The sequence below is a fragment of the Gambusia affinis genome, linkage group LG04 (genome assembly GCF_019740435.1).
Source record: "Gambusia affinis linkage group LG04, SWU_Gaff_1.0, whole genome shotgun sequence".
NCBI lineage: Eukaryota > Metazoa > Chordata > Actinopteri > Cyprinodontiformes > Poeciliidae > Gambusia > Gambusia affinis.
In genome coordinates, this window is record NC_057871.1 from 16,929,438 (window position 1) to 16,952,152 (window position 22,715).

At 39.3% G+C, this 22,715-nt stretch overlaps 2 protein-coding genes and 1 long non-coding RNA gene across 7 annotated transcripts; 2 read left to right on the forward strand and 1 right to left on the reverse strand.

The window, feature by feature from the left end:
* The first annotated feature begins 217 nt into the window (after positions 1-217).
* On the forward strand, positions 218-6,439 carry LOC122830017 (perforin-1-like). 3 transcript variants are annotated; one of them, XM_044115047.1, is made up of 3 exons: positions 218-255; positions 4,439-4,965; positions 5,070-6,439. In XM_044115047.1, the coding sequence occupies exons 2-3, from the start codon at positions 4,439-4,441 to the stop codon at positions 6,193-6,195; spliced, it is 1,653 nt and encodes a 550-aa protein (XP_043970982.1). In that variant the 5' UTR covers positions 218-255; the 3' UTR covers positions 6,196-6,439. The 3 variants fall into 3 exon arrangements, with proteins under 3 accessions (XP_043970982.1, XP_043970981.1, XP_043970980.1); XM_044115046.1 differs by lacking the exon at positions 218-255 and adding an exon at positions 4,234-4,272; XM_044115045.1 differs by lacking the exon at positions 218-255 and having other exon boundaries at positions 4,314-4,965.
* On the reverse strand, positions 4,761-16,618 carry LOC122830024. Its single transcript, XR_006370473.1, has 4 exons — positions 16,469-16,618; positions 16,340-16,388; positions 5,093-5,205; positions 4,761-4,889 (listed from the first exon to the last, which is right to left on the reverse strand). It is a non-coding gene; the product is annotated as an uncharacterized LOC122830024 (long non-coding RNA).
* On the forward strand, positions 15,736-21,961 carry LOC122830012 (perforin-1-like). 3 transcript variants are annotated; one of them, XM_044115039.1, is made up of 3 exons: positions 15,736-15,773; positions 19,957-20,483; positions 20,588-21,961. In XM_044115039.1, the coding sequence occupies exons 2-3, from the start codon at positions 19,957-19,959 to the stop codon at positions 21,765-21,767; spliced, it is 1,707 nt and encodes a 568-aa protein (XP_043970974.1). In that variant the 5' UTR covers positions 15,736-15,773; the 3' UTR covers positions 21,768-21,961. The 3 variants fall into 3 exon arrangements, with proteins under 3 accessions (XP_043970974.1, XP_043970973.1, XP_043970972.1); XM_044115038.1 differs by lacking the exon at positions 15,736-15,773 and adding an exon at positions 19,552-19,790; XM_044115037.1 differs by lacking the exon at positions 15,736-15,773 and having other exon boundaries at positions 19,905-20,483.
* Positions 21,962-22,715: the final 754 nt, after the last annotated feature.

The window sequence follows — 22,715 nt, forward strand, 5'->3', positions numbered from 1 at the left end:
GAATACTGTTTATCTGCGTAGACACAAAATGTCTACAGTTAGTAAACTTAGCAAAAGTAAAAATCAGATGTTTACTTCGTGGCACTTCGTTACCAGAAAACATGCTTATCTCTTAGCAACAGATTAACAAATACTATTGTTCAAAAAACATAAGATCTCTTCATCTCTTTAGAAATTCTACTCATTTTATGCTATTTAAGAATTGTGCAGTTGGTGAATTTAGCAAAGTGAAAATGTACTTTTTTGTCACTGGTGGTAAGTATATAAAACAGACATTCAACACAAAATATCAGATTTATACTTCATGGCAGTTCATTACCAGAAAAAAATGCTCATCTCTTAAAACCAAATCAATAACAAGTACTATTATTGTTTATAAAGCATAAGCTCTTTTGAAAAAACTGCTTATTTGCTTAGATTCAAGAAATTTACAGTTAGAAAATTTTGCAAAAGTAAAAATCAATGTCTACTTTGTGGGACTTTGTTACCAGAAAACACGCTCATCTCTTAGCAACAAATTAACAACAAATATTGTTATTGTTCAAAAGTCATATGTACTTTAGCCTTATTTCAGCCTTGCTTTGTAAGTGACCTAGGAGGTCACTTGAGGCTTTTATTTTGAAATTTCCAGTAAGCTTAATTTTAAAAGTCCTCACTAATCTCTTGCGTAACAGTGGTTTGGCTTAACCAGTCAAATAATGCCCAGTACAGCAAATACCTGCTGTGAAAAATGTGAAGGCTTTTAGTTTATTTTGACTAAGCAAACTAAATGCCCCTAAACTGACAAAGTGGTTGTCAGTTTAGGGGCATATGGAACTTACTTTCTTTGCTCTTCTGCCATCTTGTCTGTAATAAGTGCTTCTGTAGTATCTGCTTAGACACAAAAAATCTACAATTAGTAAACTTAGCAAAAGTAAAAATCAGATGTTTACTTCGTGGCACTTTGTTACCAGAAATGGCATCTTTGTAGTTCTAACTGGAAGCTCTGCCTTCCTCTTTAGGAACTGAGTGTTCCGCCATCTCTGTAGTTTTCTACATCTCTGCTCTTCCTTGTGTTCTGTTGCTATGGTAATTAATCCTCTCTGAAAACTGTCATGTATGAGTGAGGGGGGAGCAAAATTCTATCTCTGTTTTGAGTCTATGACACAAAACAATGTCAGTTAGAATTTGTTTTGATTTGAATTTGGTTAATTTTTTTCCTGCTAATTACGTTGCCATGGTTATTCAAAATGCGGACAAAAGTAATTCTCGTGGGATCGAACCGCGCGTTTTTCTATATTGTGATGGGGTTACGCAGCAGTACAAGCCGCATCAATGGTTAAAGGAAGAGGGAGTTATTTTGAGGTGTAGAATAATATGCATTTCAATGCCTCCGTGCCATGGCCGGCCCAAAGCATAGGCAAACAAAACAGCCGTTTAGGGCCCCAGGGCCACCAAGGGGCCCCCTCAGTGGAGCTGATTTTATATGTTTTTTTTATTTTTTACTCTGACCACTCTGCTGCATGTCTTCCTTTTTACAAGGAAGACGTTTGATCATATGAGATGATACGATCTTGTGAAAATAGAGAAGCAAAGCTGACCACAGGCAGAATTTGTTGCTCGTGTATAGAACTAGTTTACCTTTATCTAGTGGAATCTAGTGGAATAAAAAAAACATCCCCTTTCTGCTGTTGCAGTCTTCTAAGCAAAATCTTATGATTTGAGAATCATGTTAAATTTTCAACACGAGATAACAATTTGTAAAGAATAGAAAATAGAAAAAGAATACATTTTCACTTTAATACTACAAGTAATATTAAAAGAAAAATATCAGGACATTATTCTCTAGTCAAAGCTGAGTTTGATACGTGTACCACAGAAGTTATTGATAGGCACAGAAATTGTGTTGCTGAAAGATATATCTGCTTAAAACATCTTCAGAAGTTACTTCATGACTTGTTTTCTGTGTTCCTCGGTCTTCTTGTTGCTTTTAATGTTCTCTAAATAAAACCTTTAGGCCTTCAGAAAACATCTGCCTTCACACTGAGATTAAATGACGCATAGGACAAGTTTTTACTGATCAGGAAACCTTTGAAGACAATATGCTGAATTAAATGCTGTTTGAGTTTTACATCAAATAAGGCCACATGGAACCATTTTCAGATTTTTATATACAAAGAGATAAAAAGCATGTATTCTTTAAATACAAATTCATTCATTAGTTACCTTATGCAGGCTGGTTTTCACTACAGGCACAGTTCAGTTGTTAAGTACCAGGTGTGGTCATAGTCATATATATATACAATAGTTCATGATAAATACAGGCAAAAGTTCATCAACAGTACTTTACTTTACTATGTGACTTATAGAAGATGTTTGGTCTTATTTTGAAGATAAATATTTTAATTTACTAAGTAGTCTCATTACACCAGAAATGGCAACTTTCTTCATTCTAAAAGTAATGTCAAATTGTGAAAAAGAGATAATGCTAAACATTTACCGAAAACAAGATGTGTAATTTTTTGTGGTTTTCTTAAGTTAAAGCTGTTGAAGATAATTTGCACGTGTCTGGCACCATTTTGTAGAAACGCTTCCTCTAAGGAGCATTGCCTGTCAAACTTATAAGCTTTTCAAAAACAAGATGTCTGATTATATAATACAATTTAATTCAGCAATTTACTTTTAGCAGAATGCAACTCTGAGATCAGTGACTAAAATATGAAATGTATCTCATGAGCTTCTTGTCATTTCTTGTTTTTTTTCTTCTATATTTTACTACAATAGTACTAAAACTAGATTTACGTCTGCAGGAAAATAGCTTCAATTTGTCTTGTTCTGAATCATAGTTGCTAAAAGAATCTGCTAAACAGACATCATTGTGATCTAAATAATCACAAGGGCATTTAAATGAGCATATATTAAGATTACTCTGATGCTTGCATGTTATTTTTAGGGATGTAACAGTACACCCTGTTCACAAGATAATACACAATAAGAGGCTCTTAATAAGAACAGGCATCATTCTTGTTATCATAGGTTACAGAACAAAAGCAGATAAACAATATAACAGCTAGATTGTGCATATTGCAGTAAGAGGAAGAGGAAATTTTGACAAATACCCAAAGGGAACTGGGGGCTCGTTTGCACAACAGGCACAGTTCAATCATTAAGTACCAGTTACACTATCAGATCCAACAAAGATAGACACAGTCATATAGATCTGATACCTGAACAGTCATATTTTGCAGAAGAACTAAGTCAAACCCTTGTTCCATTTGAGGGGGCAACTGTTTTACTGAGTGGATAAGAATGCAACTCTGTCTACATTCCCATAACTTGTTCATAATCATAAGACAGCCACATAGGGTTCAGACTTTCAAGCAGCTCCAGTGAAGGTCCTCCAGACCTGATATTATATTAAGGCGGAATAAAAACTTTGTGTTCAAACCAGAATGCCCCAACATTGTCTTCTGCTGCGTTTGATCCCATATTCAGGAGACTTAAATTTTACCTCCTGAATTAGTACTCAAATGCAAAGCAAGGTGCAAACCAAGACCCTAATGTAAAGAAATCAATGCAAACAGTTACTGATCTAAAATCCAGTAAACAAGCAGACAACAAGAAAAAAAACTTGTTCCTGGACAATGTACCATACTTCAATCATCATCTGACTCAAGTGCAAGTTGTGAAGAAAATCCAACATAAAACCCACTCCTTTGGTGGAAAACAGATGAAGGATGCTGTCCGACTCTGGCAAAACAGCCAAAGTCCTTTCTGTGCATTCCTGTCACCATCAGAACGACTGTTTTCAGCAGCTGGAATACAGGTACTAATGGAAGAGCAAGTCTGAGTTCTGAGCATGTAGAGATGCTGACTATAGTGACATTTTCTTCTACTCTTAAGTTGATCTATAAAGCTAGGTTATCATAAATATTGTTCACTATTCTTAAAAATGTAACAAAAATGTATTAATCTAAAATTAATATTTTGAAAATGCTATTTTCTGGGCAATAAATTCAAGCTTTTATGTTTTTTGCCATGACATGTTGCACTGTGAATTTGTTGGTAGTTTCAAAACAGTTAGAGGAAATCCAAGTGAGATGCATTGATTAATCACTTCCCCATGTCTTTATCTAAACTTTGAAAGACGTAAGGAAAATAAATTGCATAAGTATCCATAAGGGTGCAGTTTGTATGAAACTAAGCTGATAAGAAAAGCTCCACCTTCACATCAATAGCACAGGAGCAGCCAGACACTTTACAGACGATCAGAGCTTGCAGTCTTCTGTCAGAGTAAGACTTTAAAAACTTTCACCTAAACTGTCATTTTTGCTGTTCCAAATTCTATATAATAGGGTTATTTACTAAAAATCCTGAAGCAGAATTTTTCTGTGCATATGTGTATGTTTGTGAATCTTTTGCTATGCAATTTAAACATTTAAATTATTTTTTTTCACAGATGACTAGACTTCTGCAGCTCCTGCTCCTGACCTGGACATTCAGTCCTCTGTGTCTCTCAACCACTGTGAGTTTCATTGGTTCACTGGAGGAATGTGAAACTGCTCACTTTGTTCCAGGTTACAACCTGGGTGGAGAAGGCTTCGACATTGTCAGCATGGAAAGAAAAGCTGCCTATGTCATTGACACTGAAACATGGGACCTTGGAAATGGCACTTGCAGAATGTACGGAAACAGCTACCAGAATGGAGAGAAACAAAAGGTCCCAGTCTCTGTGGTGGACTGGAGAAATGTCCCGAAATGCAATTTGAGAGTCTCCAGTATGGTCTATGATTCTGTTGAATCTCTCGTCAATAGCTCCACATCATCTGTGTCCAACAACTGGAAACTTGGTCTTGATATTCCTTTAACCTCAGTTGGTTTTTCTGTTGGAGGTTCCCATTCCAAGGTGGCTGAATATGGCATGGAAAAGTCAAAACAAGACCGCTACGAATTTACCAGCCATTCTGTTAGCTGTAGCTACTACAAGTAAGTGTCAAGGCAGAACTTACTATACAACTTTGCATTAAGCTGCTATGCATAAAGTATGACTGTGACAAAAAGTAACTTGTTCTGTTTTCATTCCTTCACAGCTACAGACTGACAACAAACCCACCTTTGCATCTTGAATTTAAAACGGCTGTGGAGTCTCTTCCTCCAAATTCTTCTGGGTTACCATATCGTAATTTGATCGATACTTATGGCACACATTACATCACACAGGTTTTCCTAGGAGGGGAGATAAAAGCAACAACATCGATTAGGACCTGCGAGGCATCCTTAAAGGGGCTGTCGGCTACCGAAGTTAGTGACTGTCTGTCAGTTGAAGCTTCTGCTAACTTTGATACTATGGCAAGCATTAAGGCTATGAATGAAAACTGTCAGGAGAAAAAACAGAAACTGACCCATGGTCAAAGTTTCAACTCTGTGTTTAGTGAACGTATCACAGAAGTTGTTGGTGGGGACAAAAATGATGTTGTGTTCTTCCAAGGGTCTAATGATCCCAGTGTCCATATCACATGGAAAGAGTCTCTTAAAACTACCCCTGACATCGTGAGTTACAACCTGAAGCCTCTGCACACAATTCTGCCAGATGGTCATCCTGCCAAAAGTGGGCTTAAAGAAGAGGTGGAAAAGTATATTAAGGAGAATGCAGTGCTAAAAAAATGTTCAGAATCCTGTCAAATTGGACACAAATCCAACAGCAGAGATCCCTGTGCTTGTGTGTGTAACGGCAACCAGAATATTAGGTCAAACTGCTGTCCAGCTGGAAAAGGTCTTGCAGTATTGAGGGTGTACAATCTTTATGCTAGGGGACTGTATGGTGATTGTTGCTCTGAGACAGACGGTTCAGTGGTTGTTAAATATACTCACCAGGAAAAGCGTACTGAAAGGATAGATGATTCTGACAATCCCAATTGGACAGAGTCATTTGATTTTGGACCCATTGTTGTAAATAGCTATGACAAACTTACATTCACGGTTTATGACGATTCAGATTGGAAAACGGATCTGATTGGTAGTTGCTCCATTGCTCTCCGCAGCGGAATCGTTTCAAACAGTTGCATGTTTGATCATGGTACCCTTTTTTTTAGCTACTCAGTTGAATGTGCACCAAGCCTTGGTGGCAACCAATGTGAGGAGTACATTCCTTCTCCCATGGATCCGTCTTTGGCTAAAGTTTTCTACTCCAGAAACGGGTTCTGCTTGGAGATTTAAATAAGGGGTTTGTTAAATCTGCTCCTCAGCCAGGTTTGGGCCAACTGTGAGACGACTGGACGATGACAAGGATTTTGATCTGAATCATTTTTGCTTTTGGCATTTCCATCTTTGACTTTTATATTAATTAAAAGAACATAGTTTGCAAATTCAGTCTAAATGTGATAATCTGTACTGATAACTTCTGTCTCTGTTTCTTCCTTTGTACTTGCAAATTACTGCAATAAAGCATTCATAAAGACAACAGTTGCTTCCATGTTGTAATTTGAGTATGACAAATAAATATTTTAACTTAAGAAGCTCCAATGCACATGATCAACAGAAAGTTACACAAAAATTTTTTGCTCATATGTTTTAGAAACATATTCAAATTCTTTTGCACAGTACATCAAAAATGTGGGATTTACATTAAAATGACAAAAGTGTACTGAGTATGAATTCTGCTTTACAAGGAAAAGAAAATGTATTATGTAGAAAGTTCAATTTTCTGACACATAATAGTGGCCCCATAACAAAATTTAGCACGCCATCTGCAAGATGGCATCTTGATATGACATCTTTATAGAGAAAAATTGTCTTGGCACACAAAGACAACCAGCTTATCTGCCTGGTGTGACTGGAATACTAAGACAAGACATGTTGGGGTAGTATCTGGTTTCTTTCACCTGCACAATACCTCAAATGCCTGGCCCACCCTGTTCATCATATTTAAAATGATATCCAAATCTGGTACCTGCATTTATAACTTGTGTGCTCAATTATTGTAATCCAAACTTAACTAAATGTCCAAAAAGTTATTTTTGAAGTCTACCATCTAATCCCTTATCCTGCAGTAGGAGATCTGACTGGAAATGTGAAAAAGACCCACATTTATTCTATTTTAGTATTAATGCAACGGCCTCCTTTAAAATTCAGAGATCAATGTAATCCTTCTCATCCTGTACACAGTTCTAGTTTTAGAAACTTTGAAAGATGTAATAATTTTAACAGCCTAATTTAGATTTGTTGTATTAATAATAAGACTTTCTATGCACTACAAGTGGTTATTTGATTTATCGAAGTGTACAAATCAGTGTAATAAACAAAACTATTTGTGCCACAACAGTTGTTACACAATAGCACCATCATGTGGATACTGAACATTACTACCCTTTTTATTAATCCCAACTTTGTTTTCAAAACCTTTGCGGCTGCATAGTATGTAACTTTTACAAAATAAATAAATAAATAAATAAAATGCTTTTTTTGTTTTTCTTTTTTTTGTTTTCTTAACATATTTTTTCAAACTATTATCAGGTCATGACAGTATGAGACAGGTAATCTGAAGTAAAATTTTTAGCTATTGGAGTTATGCTTAAGAGAAATTAATTTAATCATAGAATGTCACAAATATATGTGTAGGGCTGCACCGATTGCAGTTTTCTGGCGGATTACAGATCTTTAAAAAGCCTGACCTGCCGATTTTGAAATTATATTAACTTAATAATACAGAACAATTAATAAAAGGAGAATGAATGACTGTATGAACATACTTTATAAATCCGAGGGAAATTCACATAACAGCACAAACACAATTCAATCTGGATAGACTCACACAGAGAAAGAGAAGCAGTTAGAAGATTTAATGATACAGAAACTTTGGCGCTCGAACCCGGCGGAAGACTTGTGAGCTGAGGATCACCAGGCAGGTGATCGGTCCAGGTTTAGCTCAGGGTAGTCTTCCCCCCGGTCCGAATACTGGTGGTGGAACGGAGCCTTGAACGAAGGAGCAGAGGGGGAGCTAGGAAGATGTCCCTGGGATGATGGTGGAGATGGGGAGGAGGTGGGTCGAAGCACGGCTGACGAGCAAGAAGATCCGGGGAAGCTTGTCCTTTGAAGGGATCCGTGAGCAGCGATTGGCTGAAGCGGTGCGGCGCACCTGTCCTGATTGGCTGCGGCGGGAGCGTGGTGAGTGTCTGATGTGTGACGGCTGTGTTTTGTCTCCCAGCTTGAATTTTCGCCTAGGCTTCATTTCAATCTGGATAGACTCACACAGAGAAAGAGAAGCAGTTAGAAGATTTAATGATACAGAAACTTTGGCGCTCGAACCCGGCGGAAGACTTGTGAGCTGAGGATCACCAGGCAGGTGATCGGTCCAGGTTTAGCTCAGGGTAGTCTTCCCCCCAAAAGAGGGTGCCGGGTTGAGGCCTAGCTGGCCTGCAGTCTGCAAGACTTGTTAGGCGCAGCTACGTTGGCGGGGGCCTGCAGTCACATGACTTGTTAGGCACGAGCCGCGTTGGCAGGGGCCTGCAGTCTGATAGACTTGTTAGGCGCGAGCTGCGTTGGCGGGGGCCTGCAGTCTGATAGACTTGTTAGGCGCGAACCGCTTGATGATCTGTGGAGGATGGAATGGCTGCTGTCGAGCCGAGGGCAGAGGACCACTGGTCCGGCCGGGTCTCCTAGGCAGAATGGGACTGTTAGGGATGGCGATGCTCCACCACCAGATATGATGAGATGCTTACCTGCAGTTATGGAACGTTGAGCTTCGAGTAGGATTGAGAGATCGGGTCTGATGTAAGATGAGAAGGCTGAGGACGCCAAGCGTCCGAGCTGAAGGAGAGAAGCTACGGGGACGCCTTGAACGGCGGTAGACGTAGCGGCACTTATTCTAAAAGAATGGCCTGAAAAGTGACTAGGTGGAAGACCGCAAGCTGCTAACGTCAGTCTGAGGTGGTGAGTGAACCAGTTAGCAGTCATGGCGAAGCATTCAGGTGTGAGAAACAGAGATTTGGATTCGTGGCAGAGTTGATGTCTTTACATGTGAATTTGAGCATGGCGTGAAAAGAGCAGAACGGAACGTTCATGCGTGCGATAGCGATAGTACACAACCTTTCGTTTTGGTGTGTTTGATGTGAAGGATTGTAGTGGTCCGCGAAGAATTTTAGATCAGATATAGATAGATCTCATGACAAAATGAATACTTTTGATGCAGATGTGAACTCACTCAGCCCAAGAAATCCATGGAAGGCTAGGAGGAAGCGCATGGAGGAGAGCTTAGGTGTAGGAGGAGAGAGCTCTGGAACAGAGCGCAGTGATGAGACTCTTAGGTAATAGGAGTGTGATCAGTCTCTGCTATCGGGAATAGAGGTGCTGTGCTTAGCAATCCCTTTGAGAAGGAGCTTCGCAGCAGAGTTCGAGAAGAGGCTAGGTGATTAACTAGGTTTCTGTAGCTTCACGTGAAAACTGATGCCCGCGAACGGACTGCGGATGTAGGACAGTACGAATCGACGGTGGTCGAAACAGTAGGTGATGAAAGCGAGAACTGTGGATATACTACCAGGGTAAAGGGGAGAATTGATAGCAGAGCAGAACTTGGTGAAGGTTTGCCAGGCGAGAGTATGTGGAGAGTGTAGATGGGGCGAAGACCAACTTTATGTAGTGGCGTGATGAACGCGAGAGGGAGTGGAGAGAGCCATTCATTAAGCATCAGATCTTCGAAGGCTTGCGTTAGCTCAGGTTGAGCGTCGGCAGCAAGGCATGGACAGCGAAACCTGAAACTTAGAACGGGACGGAGAGTCGGCGATAACATTGTAATAACTGGAAACGTGCTGAGCTGAGATGATGAAATGTTGTTGACAGCTTGCCATGTGCAGCGGCGAATGAAAGGCATAATGGAGCTAACGGATGGGCAGCCTTTATTAATGCTTGGACCATGGTAATATTATCCCAGCGCGCTAATAAACGCATTCTGCTCCAAGGATGGCCCCAGAGGCGGCAAGCTACGGCAAAGGGAAATATTTCATAAAATGTAGAGGATTCGGACTGAGGAAAATAGGAAGGCCACTTTCTGGCAACCATTTAGCTTTTAAAGCCCCCAAAACCAGAGGACGGGCAGCGTCCGTGGAGAACTGAAGCGAGTCGGTCGAGAGAATGACGCATGGCGGGGTTGCGGTCTGTGAGACTTGGGCGTGAGCCGCGTTGGCGGGGGCCTGCAGTCTGATAGACTTGTTAGGCGCGAGCTGACCTGCAATCTGTGGGGCTTGGGCGTGAGCAGCGTTGGCGGGGCCTGCAGTCTGATAGACTTGTTAGCAGCGCGCCGCGTGGACAGGGACCTGCAGTCTGTGAGGCTTGGGCGTGAGCAGCGTTGGCGGGGGCCTGCAGTGTGATAGACTTGTTAGGCGTGAGCCGCGTGGACAGGGACCTGCAGTCTGTGAGGCTTGGGCGTGAGCCGCGTTGGCGGGGGCCTGCAGTCTGATAGACTTGTTAGGCGCGAGCCGCGTGGACAGGGACCTGCAGACTGTGCGACTTGATGCTGTGTTGTCTCCCCACGGCGAACAGCCCTGCGCCTGATTACTCTTCTGTAAGGAACACATCCTACCTTCACACATACAACGTGACAACGCAGAGCCCTTAAGGTGTCTCCACTGCTGCAGGTTTGAAGAGGGAAAGCCTGGGTTACGTTTGCAACCGACAGGGAGGGACAAGCGATAACAGTTTTAGGTAAACGGCCACATGTCAGGGAAGTTAGATCTTTGTAAGCTTTATCGCAGGCGATGTGTGTTGCCACAAGGTTAATTTCGCTGATTTCACTCGTGTGTTTGAGGAGGAAAAACAAAAACTCCCACAGCGCTCCGATGTAAAGATGTAAAACAAAAAGATTTATTCCACAGTTACTTGTGTTATCCTTTACATGGGCAGTCGAATCTTAAATAACCTCCACAGAACGAACTACGGTTACAAAAACTGTGCGGCTCTGTCGATTCTCACTGCAGCGACCTCGCCTTTTTCCCTCTCTTCCCTTCTATAACACCAGGCTCCTCACCTCTTTTGCATAAATTTCAAAGTGGCCAATGAAGTTATAAGGCATACAAACTTAAAATAAAACACTTAAAACATTATGAATTATGCTACATACAATATAATAATACTTCCTAAACCACAACAAATTATTTTATTAAATCACTGATTAAACGAATAAGTTTTTTTTTTTTTTTTTTTTTTTTTTGGTAACTGAATATTTTCTACATTAACTTGGCCTCCACACGACGGTTAGACTTGGTGATAAGCCATCAGGCTATCAAGGACGACGCTTGTTTATTCGAGTGCGCTTTGTGGTTCATTGCGAATAGCTCCAGCAGAGATTACGTAGCAATTGTGACAAACGTGAGAGATCGTGCATTTATCAAAACGCTGGCTAGTCGTATCCTGACGCGTGTGTTGGACTGCGACTGTGCAGATGGCACGGACCTCTTAGAGCGCATGCCTGCTTATTCGCTGCGTGAGTGCCTCCTTGAAAGGAGTCGGAACCAATGAATGAGGAGGAAAGGAAGCCGTCAGTGCGGGTGGTATTGCCACAAGTGAATGACTTGAAAGAGGACGCTCGTGCAGTTCGGATTGCTGTGCAGGTGAAACTGACTGTTAGAGGGTTGAGGTTGACGCAGGCGACTGGGACTACGTGGCTGAAGGTCCTTTGACCCTGATAGAAAGAAGTGTGAAACTAGGCGAGAGTGGCAGGTCCAACGTGGGTTTTTTTTTTTTTTTTTTTGGCCCCTAATAAAAGAGGAATTTGAAAATAAAAGATTGTGCCAAACTCGTTGGTTTTCGGTGCGTTTCATGTGTAGCTTTAAAAGAATCCTCTCTATTAGTGAAAAGAGCTTAAAGAAACATGGTGCTGTGATTAGGAGACCAGCGGCAGCTGGGCTGGAGGGCAGAATGTGCTGAGATACAGACTGGGACTTCTGACAGAATTTGGAGCGAGCTGAGCAACAGAGGAAGAGAGGACTACGGCGGCCTGAGCGGGGAATAACGGAATGAGGTTGACAAAAGCGTCCGCCATTAATCTTTAATGGCGGGGCCGAGGGAACCTCGGCTCTTCTAACTAATTGAGCTACTCGAGACCTTGAAGATGCCTACTGACCAGCAATAGGAGGCGAAATAAACTTGAATTAAAGGTACTGGTGCGCTGACGGTGACATGATGCGTATGAAAATGAACGAATCAGGAGTGGGTACGTCTTACCTAGACGACGCCCGATGGGCGTAAACGAAGTTCCCGGTTGATGAGGCTGAAGGGTCAGCTGCGAGCTGAGATACGCGGAGGTGAGCGTAGCGGTCTGATTTCGGTTTTCTCCTGGAGGTGGACTGATAGAGAAGATGGGCAACGGATCGAGTCCATGATGGGACGAGGAGGAAGAGCTGACGTGCGTCAATGGAGCCACGGCGGATCGTGGAGACAACCAGCGCTTGGCTGCAGGTTGACAGCGCCAGTGAGCCGTAGCAACTGACGATGGTGAGCCGGAACGGGGAACCAGGCGGATGCCAGAGGACGCCTGCGTCATCAATGAGGGGAAGACATCGCTGGAGGCCGAATGCAGGCTTGATAGGGTGGTTAGATCGGTGAGGAATGACTGGGAGTCGACAGGAGCGCAGCCGCAGGTGAGGGACACTCCTGTATCTGGTTCTGAAAGAGGCGAAGATGATCGGAAGGTGCTTCTGCGAGCTGAATTAGGGACTGAAGGACCGGAATGCTGGCGGACGGGAGGCAGCTGACTAGCTGACTGAATGTGGGAGAGGTTGAAAAGCGCATACGTAGAGTCGGGCACGGCTGACGAGCAAGAAGATCCGGGAAGCTTGTCCTTTGAAGGATCCGTGAACGACGATTGGCTGAAGCGGTGCGGCGCACCTGTCCTGATTGGCTGCGGCGGGAGCGTGGTGAGTGTCTGATGTGTGACGGCTGTGTTTTGTCTCCCAGCTTGAATTTTCGCCTAGGCTTCATTAAATAAAAGATAAAACAAAATTTTTTATTAAATTTTTTTTAATTAAGAAGGGCATAGACATAATTTACAAAACTGCAAACCAAAATCTCAGAGAAGCAAATGTTGAAAACATTTGAATGTTTTGAATCTTTGTGTTACAAATTAGAGTATAAAGTACATATCCAGACATACTATCCACAGAGATAGGCAGGTGGTGAGCAAAAAGTGTAACAATTGAAAAACTTTAGTTTTCAAAGCAAACCAGGCGACAGAGAGCAGGTTAGTTACTTCAAGTAAGAAGGATGACGATAACTGAGACCCTAGAGGAAGCATTATTTTTTTCCGTTGAATAGCCTGTTAACTAATTTGGGATGTGGTGCCGATCTCTTATGAATCACATTTTCAGGTTAACTTGGCTTAAATAAGAGAATTTAAGGACTGCCATAATCTGGATGACTGAAAATCTACATGTGCAATTGTAGGTCTATTTAGTGTAAGGAGTCACTAATTCCTGTCTTTTGAGTCGGATCGAATGCCGAGTACGAACTAGAAGTATCTGGTATAGATGAATGGAAGTTGTGTGTTTAATGCCCTACAAACAGCTACATTCAACAATCAATACATTACATTAAATCAGTTATTCTACTTAGAAGATAGAAATAGGAGAATTATAATATTATAGTAGGCCATCAGATTTTAAGATGATCCCCACCAACTCCCACATCTGTTCTAATAAAATTTGCAAATAATTTTTGGAAAGATTGTAAAAATGATTAAAACACACATCATCATGTACATGTATTTTCAAACGGACTCTGTGACAATCCTTAACTTCTTTTCATTCTTTCTCTGCTCCACAGGTACAGACTGACCACTAGTCCTCCTTTGAGTCATGACTTTCTAGCAGCTGTGAACTCTCTAAGGGCTTGTGACAGACAGCTGCATGATTAATCATGGAACGTTCTTCTTCACTTACTCCGTGGAGTGTGCACCAAGTCTGGGAGGAAGCCGGTGTGATGAGTACATTTCCTCCCCCATGAATCCCTCACTGGCCAAAGAGTTTTACACTAGGAATGGGGTTCTGCTTGGCGATACAATGAAGAGGTTTTCTAAGCCAGCTAGACAGGCAAGTTTGGACCAGTTTTGAAATAATTTGTTGAAAAAAAAAAAATTATTTGATAGTGTTACCAAGATGTGGTTCTCTTGTATTAGAAAGTACATTCAGAGTGAGCAGTCACAATGAAAACATGGCAAATCCCTTTGACTCGCTTGTGCATAAACCTGAACTTTTTATTCTGATGCCATTGTCACGTCCATTAATGTGAACATTTGGTTTTGAGGGATGAACTATACATCCTTAGTTTGTATTGTAAGAAGTGCACCAGTTGTTGTGCAAATATTAATAGTGGTGTAAAAAATGACCCAAAGTGAAAAACGTGCTAAACCAAAACTTCTCAGCCTGTATTGAATCTATTAACATACTTTACATATATTTACACCAGGAATTGTGTAATATGTTTTATGATTGATAATCACAATTTTGTTTTCACAAGCAAGATTTTTTTTGTGCCATTACCAATTTAAAAAAAAAAAAAACAAACAAAACAAAAACAAGAATACATAAAAATACATCAAATATATACTATTTATGTACTTGTATACTGATATTTTAGTAAAATAAAGATAAGAGTGATTTATAGAATTATGAGGACATTTTTTTTTTACCACAATAGCACCACCCAGTGGACATTTAGCACTGTGCATAGAAATTAGCTGACTTAATTCATGCTATATGATCAAATGGGATATTATAAGGATAAGCAACAGAAATATAGCAAGAACAGGAAGTCTTAACTCTTTATGTGCCGGTAACCACTGTAATATAGATTATGTAGATTATGGCTCAGTTTTTCATGTTTTTGTGGTAACAATAAGAGCTGCAACTTTTCAGAGGCACCAGGTTGGTGAGTGGAGAAACTGCGGAGCTTTAATAAACAGCAGAGGGTGAACTTTTCCTTAATATAGAAAAAATGCAGACAGAAACTGCAACATCATTAAAAATATGGAACAAACTCATAAAAACCTTTTTGATATGAAATGTGAATTATGCTCTTTATTAATAATATTTTTAGTTTTTGGAATTATGGAGCAACAATACCTTCTTAAATTGCCACCCCTGGTAAATTTGTCTATCATTAAAATACACACATTTTTGATGCAACTCAACATTAAAAAAATAATAGTATCAATAGACATAATTAAAGTTACGTGGAATACAATCTCTTTGGAGGTCAGTGTTTGACGTTTGACAACTGTAACTAGGACTATGAACTGGACTGTGCAGTACATTGTCCACAAAGTGAGAGATTGTATCTTTCCAGCAGATTTAAGATGTAAAGATCAACAAAATGACAAATAAAGACCTTTTAGCTATTGATGTCTAAAACTTAATTTGCATGGGCCTTTTCTTGTATCATTATGACAGACAATGTTTTAAAGTATACCAGATTAGCAAGCCAATATACTTAACTTTTAACGTTGAGCTTTGTTAAAATCATGTCTAATCATGTCTAGCAGTATTTTACTTTTGGAATACTGTTTATCTGCGTAGACACAAAATGTCTACAGTTAGTAAACTTAGCAAAAGTAAAAATCAGATGTTTACTTTGTGGCACTTCGTTACCAGAAAACATGCTTATCTCTTAGCAACAGATTAACAAATACTATTGTTCAAAAAACATAAGATCTCTTCATCTCTTTAGAAATACTACTCATTTTATGCTATTTAAGAATTGTGCAGTTGGTGAATTTAGCAAAGTGAAAATGTACTTTTTTGTCACTGGTGGTAAGTATATAAAACAGACATTCAACACAAAATATCAGATTTATACTTCATGGCAGTTCATTACCAGAAAAAAATGCTCATCTCTTAAAACCAAATCAATAACAAGTACTATTATTGTTTATAAAGCATAAGCTCTTTTGAAAAAACTGCTTATTTGCTTAGATACAAGAAATTTACAGTTAGAAAATTTTGCAAAAGTAAAAATCAATGTCTACTTTGTGGGACTTTGTTACCAGAAAACACGCTCATCTCTTAGCAACAAATTAACAACAAATATTGTTATTGTTCAAAAGTCATATGTACTTTAGCCTTATTTCAGCCTTGCTTTGTAAGTGACCTAGGAGGTCACTTGAGGCTTTTATTTTGAAATTTCCAGTAAGCTTAATTTTAAAAGTCCTCACTAATCTCTTGCGTAACAGTGGTTTGGCTTAACCAGTCAAATAATGCCCAGTACAGCAAATACCTGCTGTGAAAAATGTGAAGGTTTTTAGTTTATTTTGACTAAGCAAACTAAATGCCCCTAAACTGACTAAGTGGTTGTCAGTTTAGGGGCATATGGAACTTACTTTCTTTGCTCTTCTGCCATCTTGTCTGTAATAAGTGCTTCTGTAGTATCTGCTTAGACACAAAAAATCTACAATTAGTAAACTTAGCAAAAGTAAAAATCAGATGTTTACTTTGTGGCACTTTGTTACCAGAAATGGCATCTTTGTAGTTCTAACTGGAAGCTCTGCCTTCCTCTGTAGGAACTGAGTGTTCCGCCATCTCTGTAGTTTTCTACATCTCTGCTCTTCCTTGTGTTCTGTTGCTATGGTAATTAATCCTCTCTGAAAACTGTCATGTATGAGTGAGGGGGGAGCAAAATTCTATCTCTGTTTTGAGTCTATGACACAAAACAATGTCAGTTAGAATTTGTTTTGATTTGAATTTGGTTAATTTTTTTCCTGCTAATTACGTTGCCATGGTTATTCAAAATGCGGACAAAAGTAATTCTCGTGGGATCGAACCGCGCGTTTTTCTATATTGTGATGGGGTTACGCAGCAGTACAAGCCGCATCAATGGTTAAAGGAAGAGGGAGTTATTTTGAGGTGTAGAATAATATGCATTTCAATGCCTCCGTGCCATGGCCGGCCCAAAGCATAGGCAAACAAAACAGCCGTTTAGGGCCCCAGGGCCACCAAGGGGCCCCCTCAGTGGAGCTGATTTTATATGTTTTTTTTATTTTTTACTCTGACCACTCTGCTGCATGTCTTCCTTTTTACAAGGAAGACGTTTGATCATATGAGATGATACGATCTTGTGAAAATAGAGAAGCAAAGCTGACCACAGGCAGAATTTGTTGCTCGTGTATAGAACTAGTTTACCTTTATCTAGTGGAATCTAGTGGAATAAAAAAAACATCCCCTTTCTGCTGTTGCAGTCTTCTAAGCAAAATCTTATGATTTGAGAATCATGTTAAATTTTCAACACGAGATAACAATTTGTAAAGAATAGAAAATAGAAAAAGAATACATTTTCACTTTAATACTACAAGTAATATTAAAAGAAAAATATCAGGACATTATTCTCTAGTCAAAGCTGAGTTTGATACGTGTACCACAGAAGTTATTGATAGGCACAGAAATTGTGTTGCTGAAAGATATATCTGCTTAAAACGTCTTCAGAAGTTACTTCATGACTTGTTTTCTGTGTTCCTCGGTCTTCTTGTTGCTTTTAATGTTCTCTAAATAAAACCTTTAGGCCTTCAGAAAACATCTGCCTTCACACTGAGATTAAATGACGCATAGGACAAGTTTTTACTGATCAGGAAACCTTTGAAGACAATATGCTGAATTAAATGCTGTTTGAGTTTTACATCAAATAAGGCCACATGGAACCATTTTCAGATTTTTATATACAAAGAGATAAAAAGCATGTATTCTTTAAATACAAATTCATTCATTAGTTACCTTATGCAGGCTGGTTTTCACTACAGGCACAGTTCAGTTGTTAAGTACCAGGTGTGGTCATAGTCATATATATATACAATAGTTCATGATAAATACAGGCAAAAGTTCATCAACAGTACTCTACTTTACTATGTGACTTATAGAAGATGTTTGGTCTTATTTTGAAGAGAAATATTTTAATTTACTAAGTAGTCTCATTACACCAGAAATGGCAACTTTCTTCATTCTAAAAGTAATGTCAAATTGTGAAAAAGAGATAATGCTAAACATTTACCGAAAACAAGATGTGTAATTTTTTGTGGTTTTCTTAAGTTAAAGCTGTTGAAGATAATTTGCACGTGTCTGGCACCATTTTGTAGAAACGCTTCCTCTAAGGAGCATTGCCTGTCAAACTTATAAGCTTTTCAAAAACAAGATGTCTGATTATATAATACAATTTAATTCAGCAATTTACTTTTAGCAGAATGCAACTCTGAGATCAGTGACTAAAAATATGAAATGTATCTCATGAGCTTCTTGTCATTTCTTGTTTTTTTTCTTCTATATTTTACTACAATAGTACTAAAACTAGATTTACGTCTGCAGGAAAATAGCTTCAATTTGTCTTGTTCTGAATCATAGTTGCTAAAAGAATCTGCTAAACAGACATCATTGTGATCTAAATAATCACAAGGGCATTTAAATGAGCATATATTAAGATTACTCTGATGCTTGCATGTTATTTTTAGGGATGTAACAGTACACCCTGTTCACAAGATAATACACAATAAGAGGCTCTTAATAAGAACAGGCTTCATTCTTGTTATCATAGGTTACAGAACAAAAGCAGATAAACAATATAACAGCTAGATTGTGCATATTGCAGTAAGAGGAAGAGGAAATTTTGACAAATACCCAAAGGGAACTGGGGGCTCGTTTGCACAACAGGCACAGTTCAATCATTAAGTACCAGTTACACTATCAGATCCAACAAAGATAGACACAGTCATATAGATCTGATACCTGAACAGTCATATTTTGCAGAAGAACTAAGTCAAACCCTTGTTCCATTTGAGGGGGCAACTGTTTTACTGAGTGGATAAGAATGCAACTCTGTCTACATTCCCATAACTTGTTCATAATCATAAGACAGCCACATAGGGTTCAGACTTTCAAGCAGCTCCAGTGAAGGTCCTCCAGACCTGATATTACATTAAGGCGGCATTAAACTTTGTGTTCAAACCAGAATGCCCCAACATTGTCTTCTGCTGCGTTTGATCCCAAATTCAGGAGACTTAAATTTTACCTCCTGAATTAGTACTCAAATGCAAAGCAAGGTGCAAACCAAGACCCTAACGTAAAGAAATCAATGCAAACAGTTACTGATCTAAAATCCAGTAAACAAGCAGACAACAAGAAAAAAAACTTGTTCCTGGACAATGTACCATACTTCAATCATCATCTGACTCAAGTGCAAGTTGTGAAGAAAATCCAACATAAAACCCACTCCTTTGGTGGAAAACAGATGAAGGATGCTGTCCGACTCTGGCAAAACAGCCAAAGTCCTTTCTGTGCATTCCTGTCACCATCAGAACGACTGTTTTCAGCAGCTGGAATACAGGTACTAATGGAAGAGCAAGTCTGAGTTCTGAGCATGTAGAGATGCTGACTATAGTGACATTCTCTTCTACTCTTAAGTTGATCTATAAAGCTAGGTTATCATAAATATTGTTCACTATTCTTAAAAATGTAGCAAAAATTTATTAATCTAAAATTAATATTTTGAAAATGCTATTTTCTGGGCAATAAATTCAAGCTTTTATGTTTTTTGCAATGACATGTTGCACTGTGAATTTGTTGGTAGTTTCAAAACAGTTAGAGGAAATCCAAGTGAGATGCATTGATTAATCACTTCCCCATGTCTTTATCTAAACTTTGAAAGAAGTAAGGAAAATAAATTGCATAAGTATCCATATGGGTGCAGTTTGTATGAAACTAAGCTGATAAGAAAAGCTCCACCTTCACATCAATAGCATAAGATCAGCCAGACACTTTACAGACGATCAGAGCTTGCAGTCTTCTGTCAGAGTAAGACTTTAAAAACTTTCACCTAAACTGTCATTTTTGCTGTTCCAAATTCTATATAATATGGTTATTTACTAAAAATCCTGAAGCAGAATTTTTCTGTGCATATGTGTATGTTTGTGAATCTTTTGCTATGCAATTTAAACATTTAAATTATTTTTTTTCACAGATGACTAGACTTCTGCAGCTCCTGCTCCTGACCTGGACATTCAGTCCTCTGTGTCTCTCAACCACTGTGAGTTTCATTGGTTCACCGGAGGAATGTGAAACTGCTCACTTTGTTCCAGGTTACAACCTGGGTGGAGAAGGCTTCGACATTGTCAGCATGGAAAGAAAAGCTGCCTATGTCATTGACACTGAAACATGGGACCTTGGAAATGGCACTTGCAGAATGTACGGAAACAGCTACCAGAATGGAGAGAAACAAAAGGTCCCAGTCTCTGTGGTGGACTGGAGAAATATCCCGAAATGTAATTTGAGGGTCTCCAGTATGGTCTATGATTCTGTTGAATCTCTCGTCAATAGCTCTACATCATCTGTGTCCAACAACTGGAAAATTGGTCTTGATATTCCTTTAACCTCAGTTGGTTTTTCTGTTGGAGGTTCCCATTCCAAGGTGGCTGAATATGGCATGGAAAAGTCAAAACAAGACCGCTACGAATTTACCAGCCATTCTGTTAGCTGTAGCTACTACAAGTGAGTGTCAAGGCAGAACTTACTATACAACTTTGCATTAAGCTGCTATGCATAAAGTATGTCTGTGACAAAAAGTAACTTGTTCTGTTTTCATTCCTTCACAGCTACAGACTGACAACAAACCCACCTTTGCATCTTGAATTTAAAACGGCTGTGGAGTCTCTTCCTCCAAATTCTTCTGGGTTACCATATCGCAATTTGATCGATACTTATGGCACACATTACATCACACAGGTTTTCCTAGGAGGGGAAGTAAAAGCAACAACATCGATTAGGACCTGCGAGGCATCCTTAAAGGGGCTGTCGGCTACCGAAGTTAGTGACTGTCTGTCAGTTGAAGCTTCTGCTAACTTTGATACTATGGCAAGCATTAAGGCTATGAATGAAAACTGTCAGGAGAAAAAACAGAAACTGACCCATGGTCAAAGTTTCAACTCTGTGTTTAGTGAACGTATCACAGAAGTTGTTGGTGGGGACAAAAATGATGTTGTGTTCTTCCAAGGGTCTAATGATCCCAGTGTCCATATCACATGGAAAGAGTCTCTTAAAACTACCCCTGACATCGTGAGTTACAACCTGAAGCCTCTGCACACAATTCTGCCAGATGGTCATCCTGCCAAAAGTGGGCTTAAAGAAGAGGTGGAAAAGTATATTAAGGAGAATGCAGTGCTAAAAAAATGTTCAGAATCCTGTCAAATTGGACACAAATCCAACAGCAGAGATCCCTGTGCTTGTGTGTGTAACGGCAACCAGAATATTAGGTCAAACTGCTGTCCAGCTGGAAAAGGTCTTGCAGTATTGAGGGTGTACAATCTTTATGCTAGGGGACTGTATGGTGATTGTTGCTCTGAGACAGACGGTTCAGTGGTTGTTAAATATACTCACCAGGAAAAGCGTACTGAAAGGATAGATGATTCTGACAATCCCAATTGGACAGAGTCATTTGATTTTGGACCCATTGTTGTAAATAGCTATGACAAACTTACATTCACGGTTTATGACGACGATTCAGATTGGAAAACGGATCTGATTGGTAGTTGCTCCATTGCTCTCCGCAGCGGAATCGTTTCAAACAGTTGCATGTTTGATCATGGTACCCTTTTTTTTAGCTACTCAGTTGAATGTGCACCAAGCCTTGGTGGCAACCAATGTGAGGAGTACATTCCTTCTCCCATGGATCCGTCTTTGGCTAAAGTTTTCTACTCCAGAAACGGGGTTCTGCTTGGAGATTTAAATAAGGGGTTTGTTAAATCTGCTCCTCAGCCAGGTTTGGGCCAACTGTGAGACGACTGGACGATGACAAGGATTTTGATCTGAATCATTTTTGCTTTTGGCATTTCCATCTTTGACTTTTATATTAATTAAAAGAACATAGTTTGCAAATTCAGTCTAAATGTGATAATCTGTACTGATAACTTCTGTCTCTGTTTCTTCCTTTGTACTTGCAAATTACTGCAATAAAGCATTCATAAAGACAACATTTGCTTCCATGTTGTAATTTGAGTATGACAAATAAATATTTTAACTTAAGAAGCTCCAATGCACATGATCAATGGAAAGTTACACAAAATGCTCATATGTTTTAGAAACATATTCAAATTCTTTTGCACAGTATATCAAAAATGTAGGATTTACATTAAAATGACAAAAGTGTACCGAGTCCGAATTCTGCTTTACAAGGAAAAAAAAAATGTATTGTGTGTCTAGAAAGTTCAATTTTCTGACACATAATAGTGGCCCCATAACAAAATTTAGCACACCATCTTCAAGATGGCATCTTGAAATGACATCTTTATAGAGCAAAATTGTCTTGGCACACAAAGACAACCAGCTCATCTGCCTGGTGTGACTGGAATACTAAGACAAGACATGTTGGGGTAGTATCTGGTTTCTTTCACCTGCACAATACCTCAAATGCCTGGCCCACCCTGTTCATCATATTTAAAATGATATCCAAATCTGGTACCTGCATTTATAACTTGTGTGCTCAATTATTGTATTGCAAACTTAACTAAATGTCCAAAAAGTTATTTTTGAAGTCTACCATCTAATCCCTTATCCTGCAGTAGGAGATCTGACTGGAAATGTGAAAAAGACCCACATTTATTCTATTTTAGTATTAATGCAACGGCTTCCTTTAAAATTCAGAGATCAATGTAATCCTTCTCATCCTGTACACAGTTCTAGTTTTAGAAATTGTGAAAGATGTAACAATTTTAACAGCCTAATTTT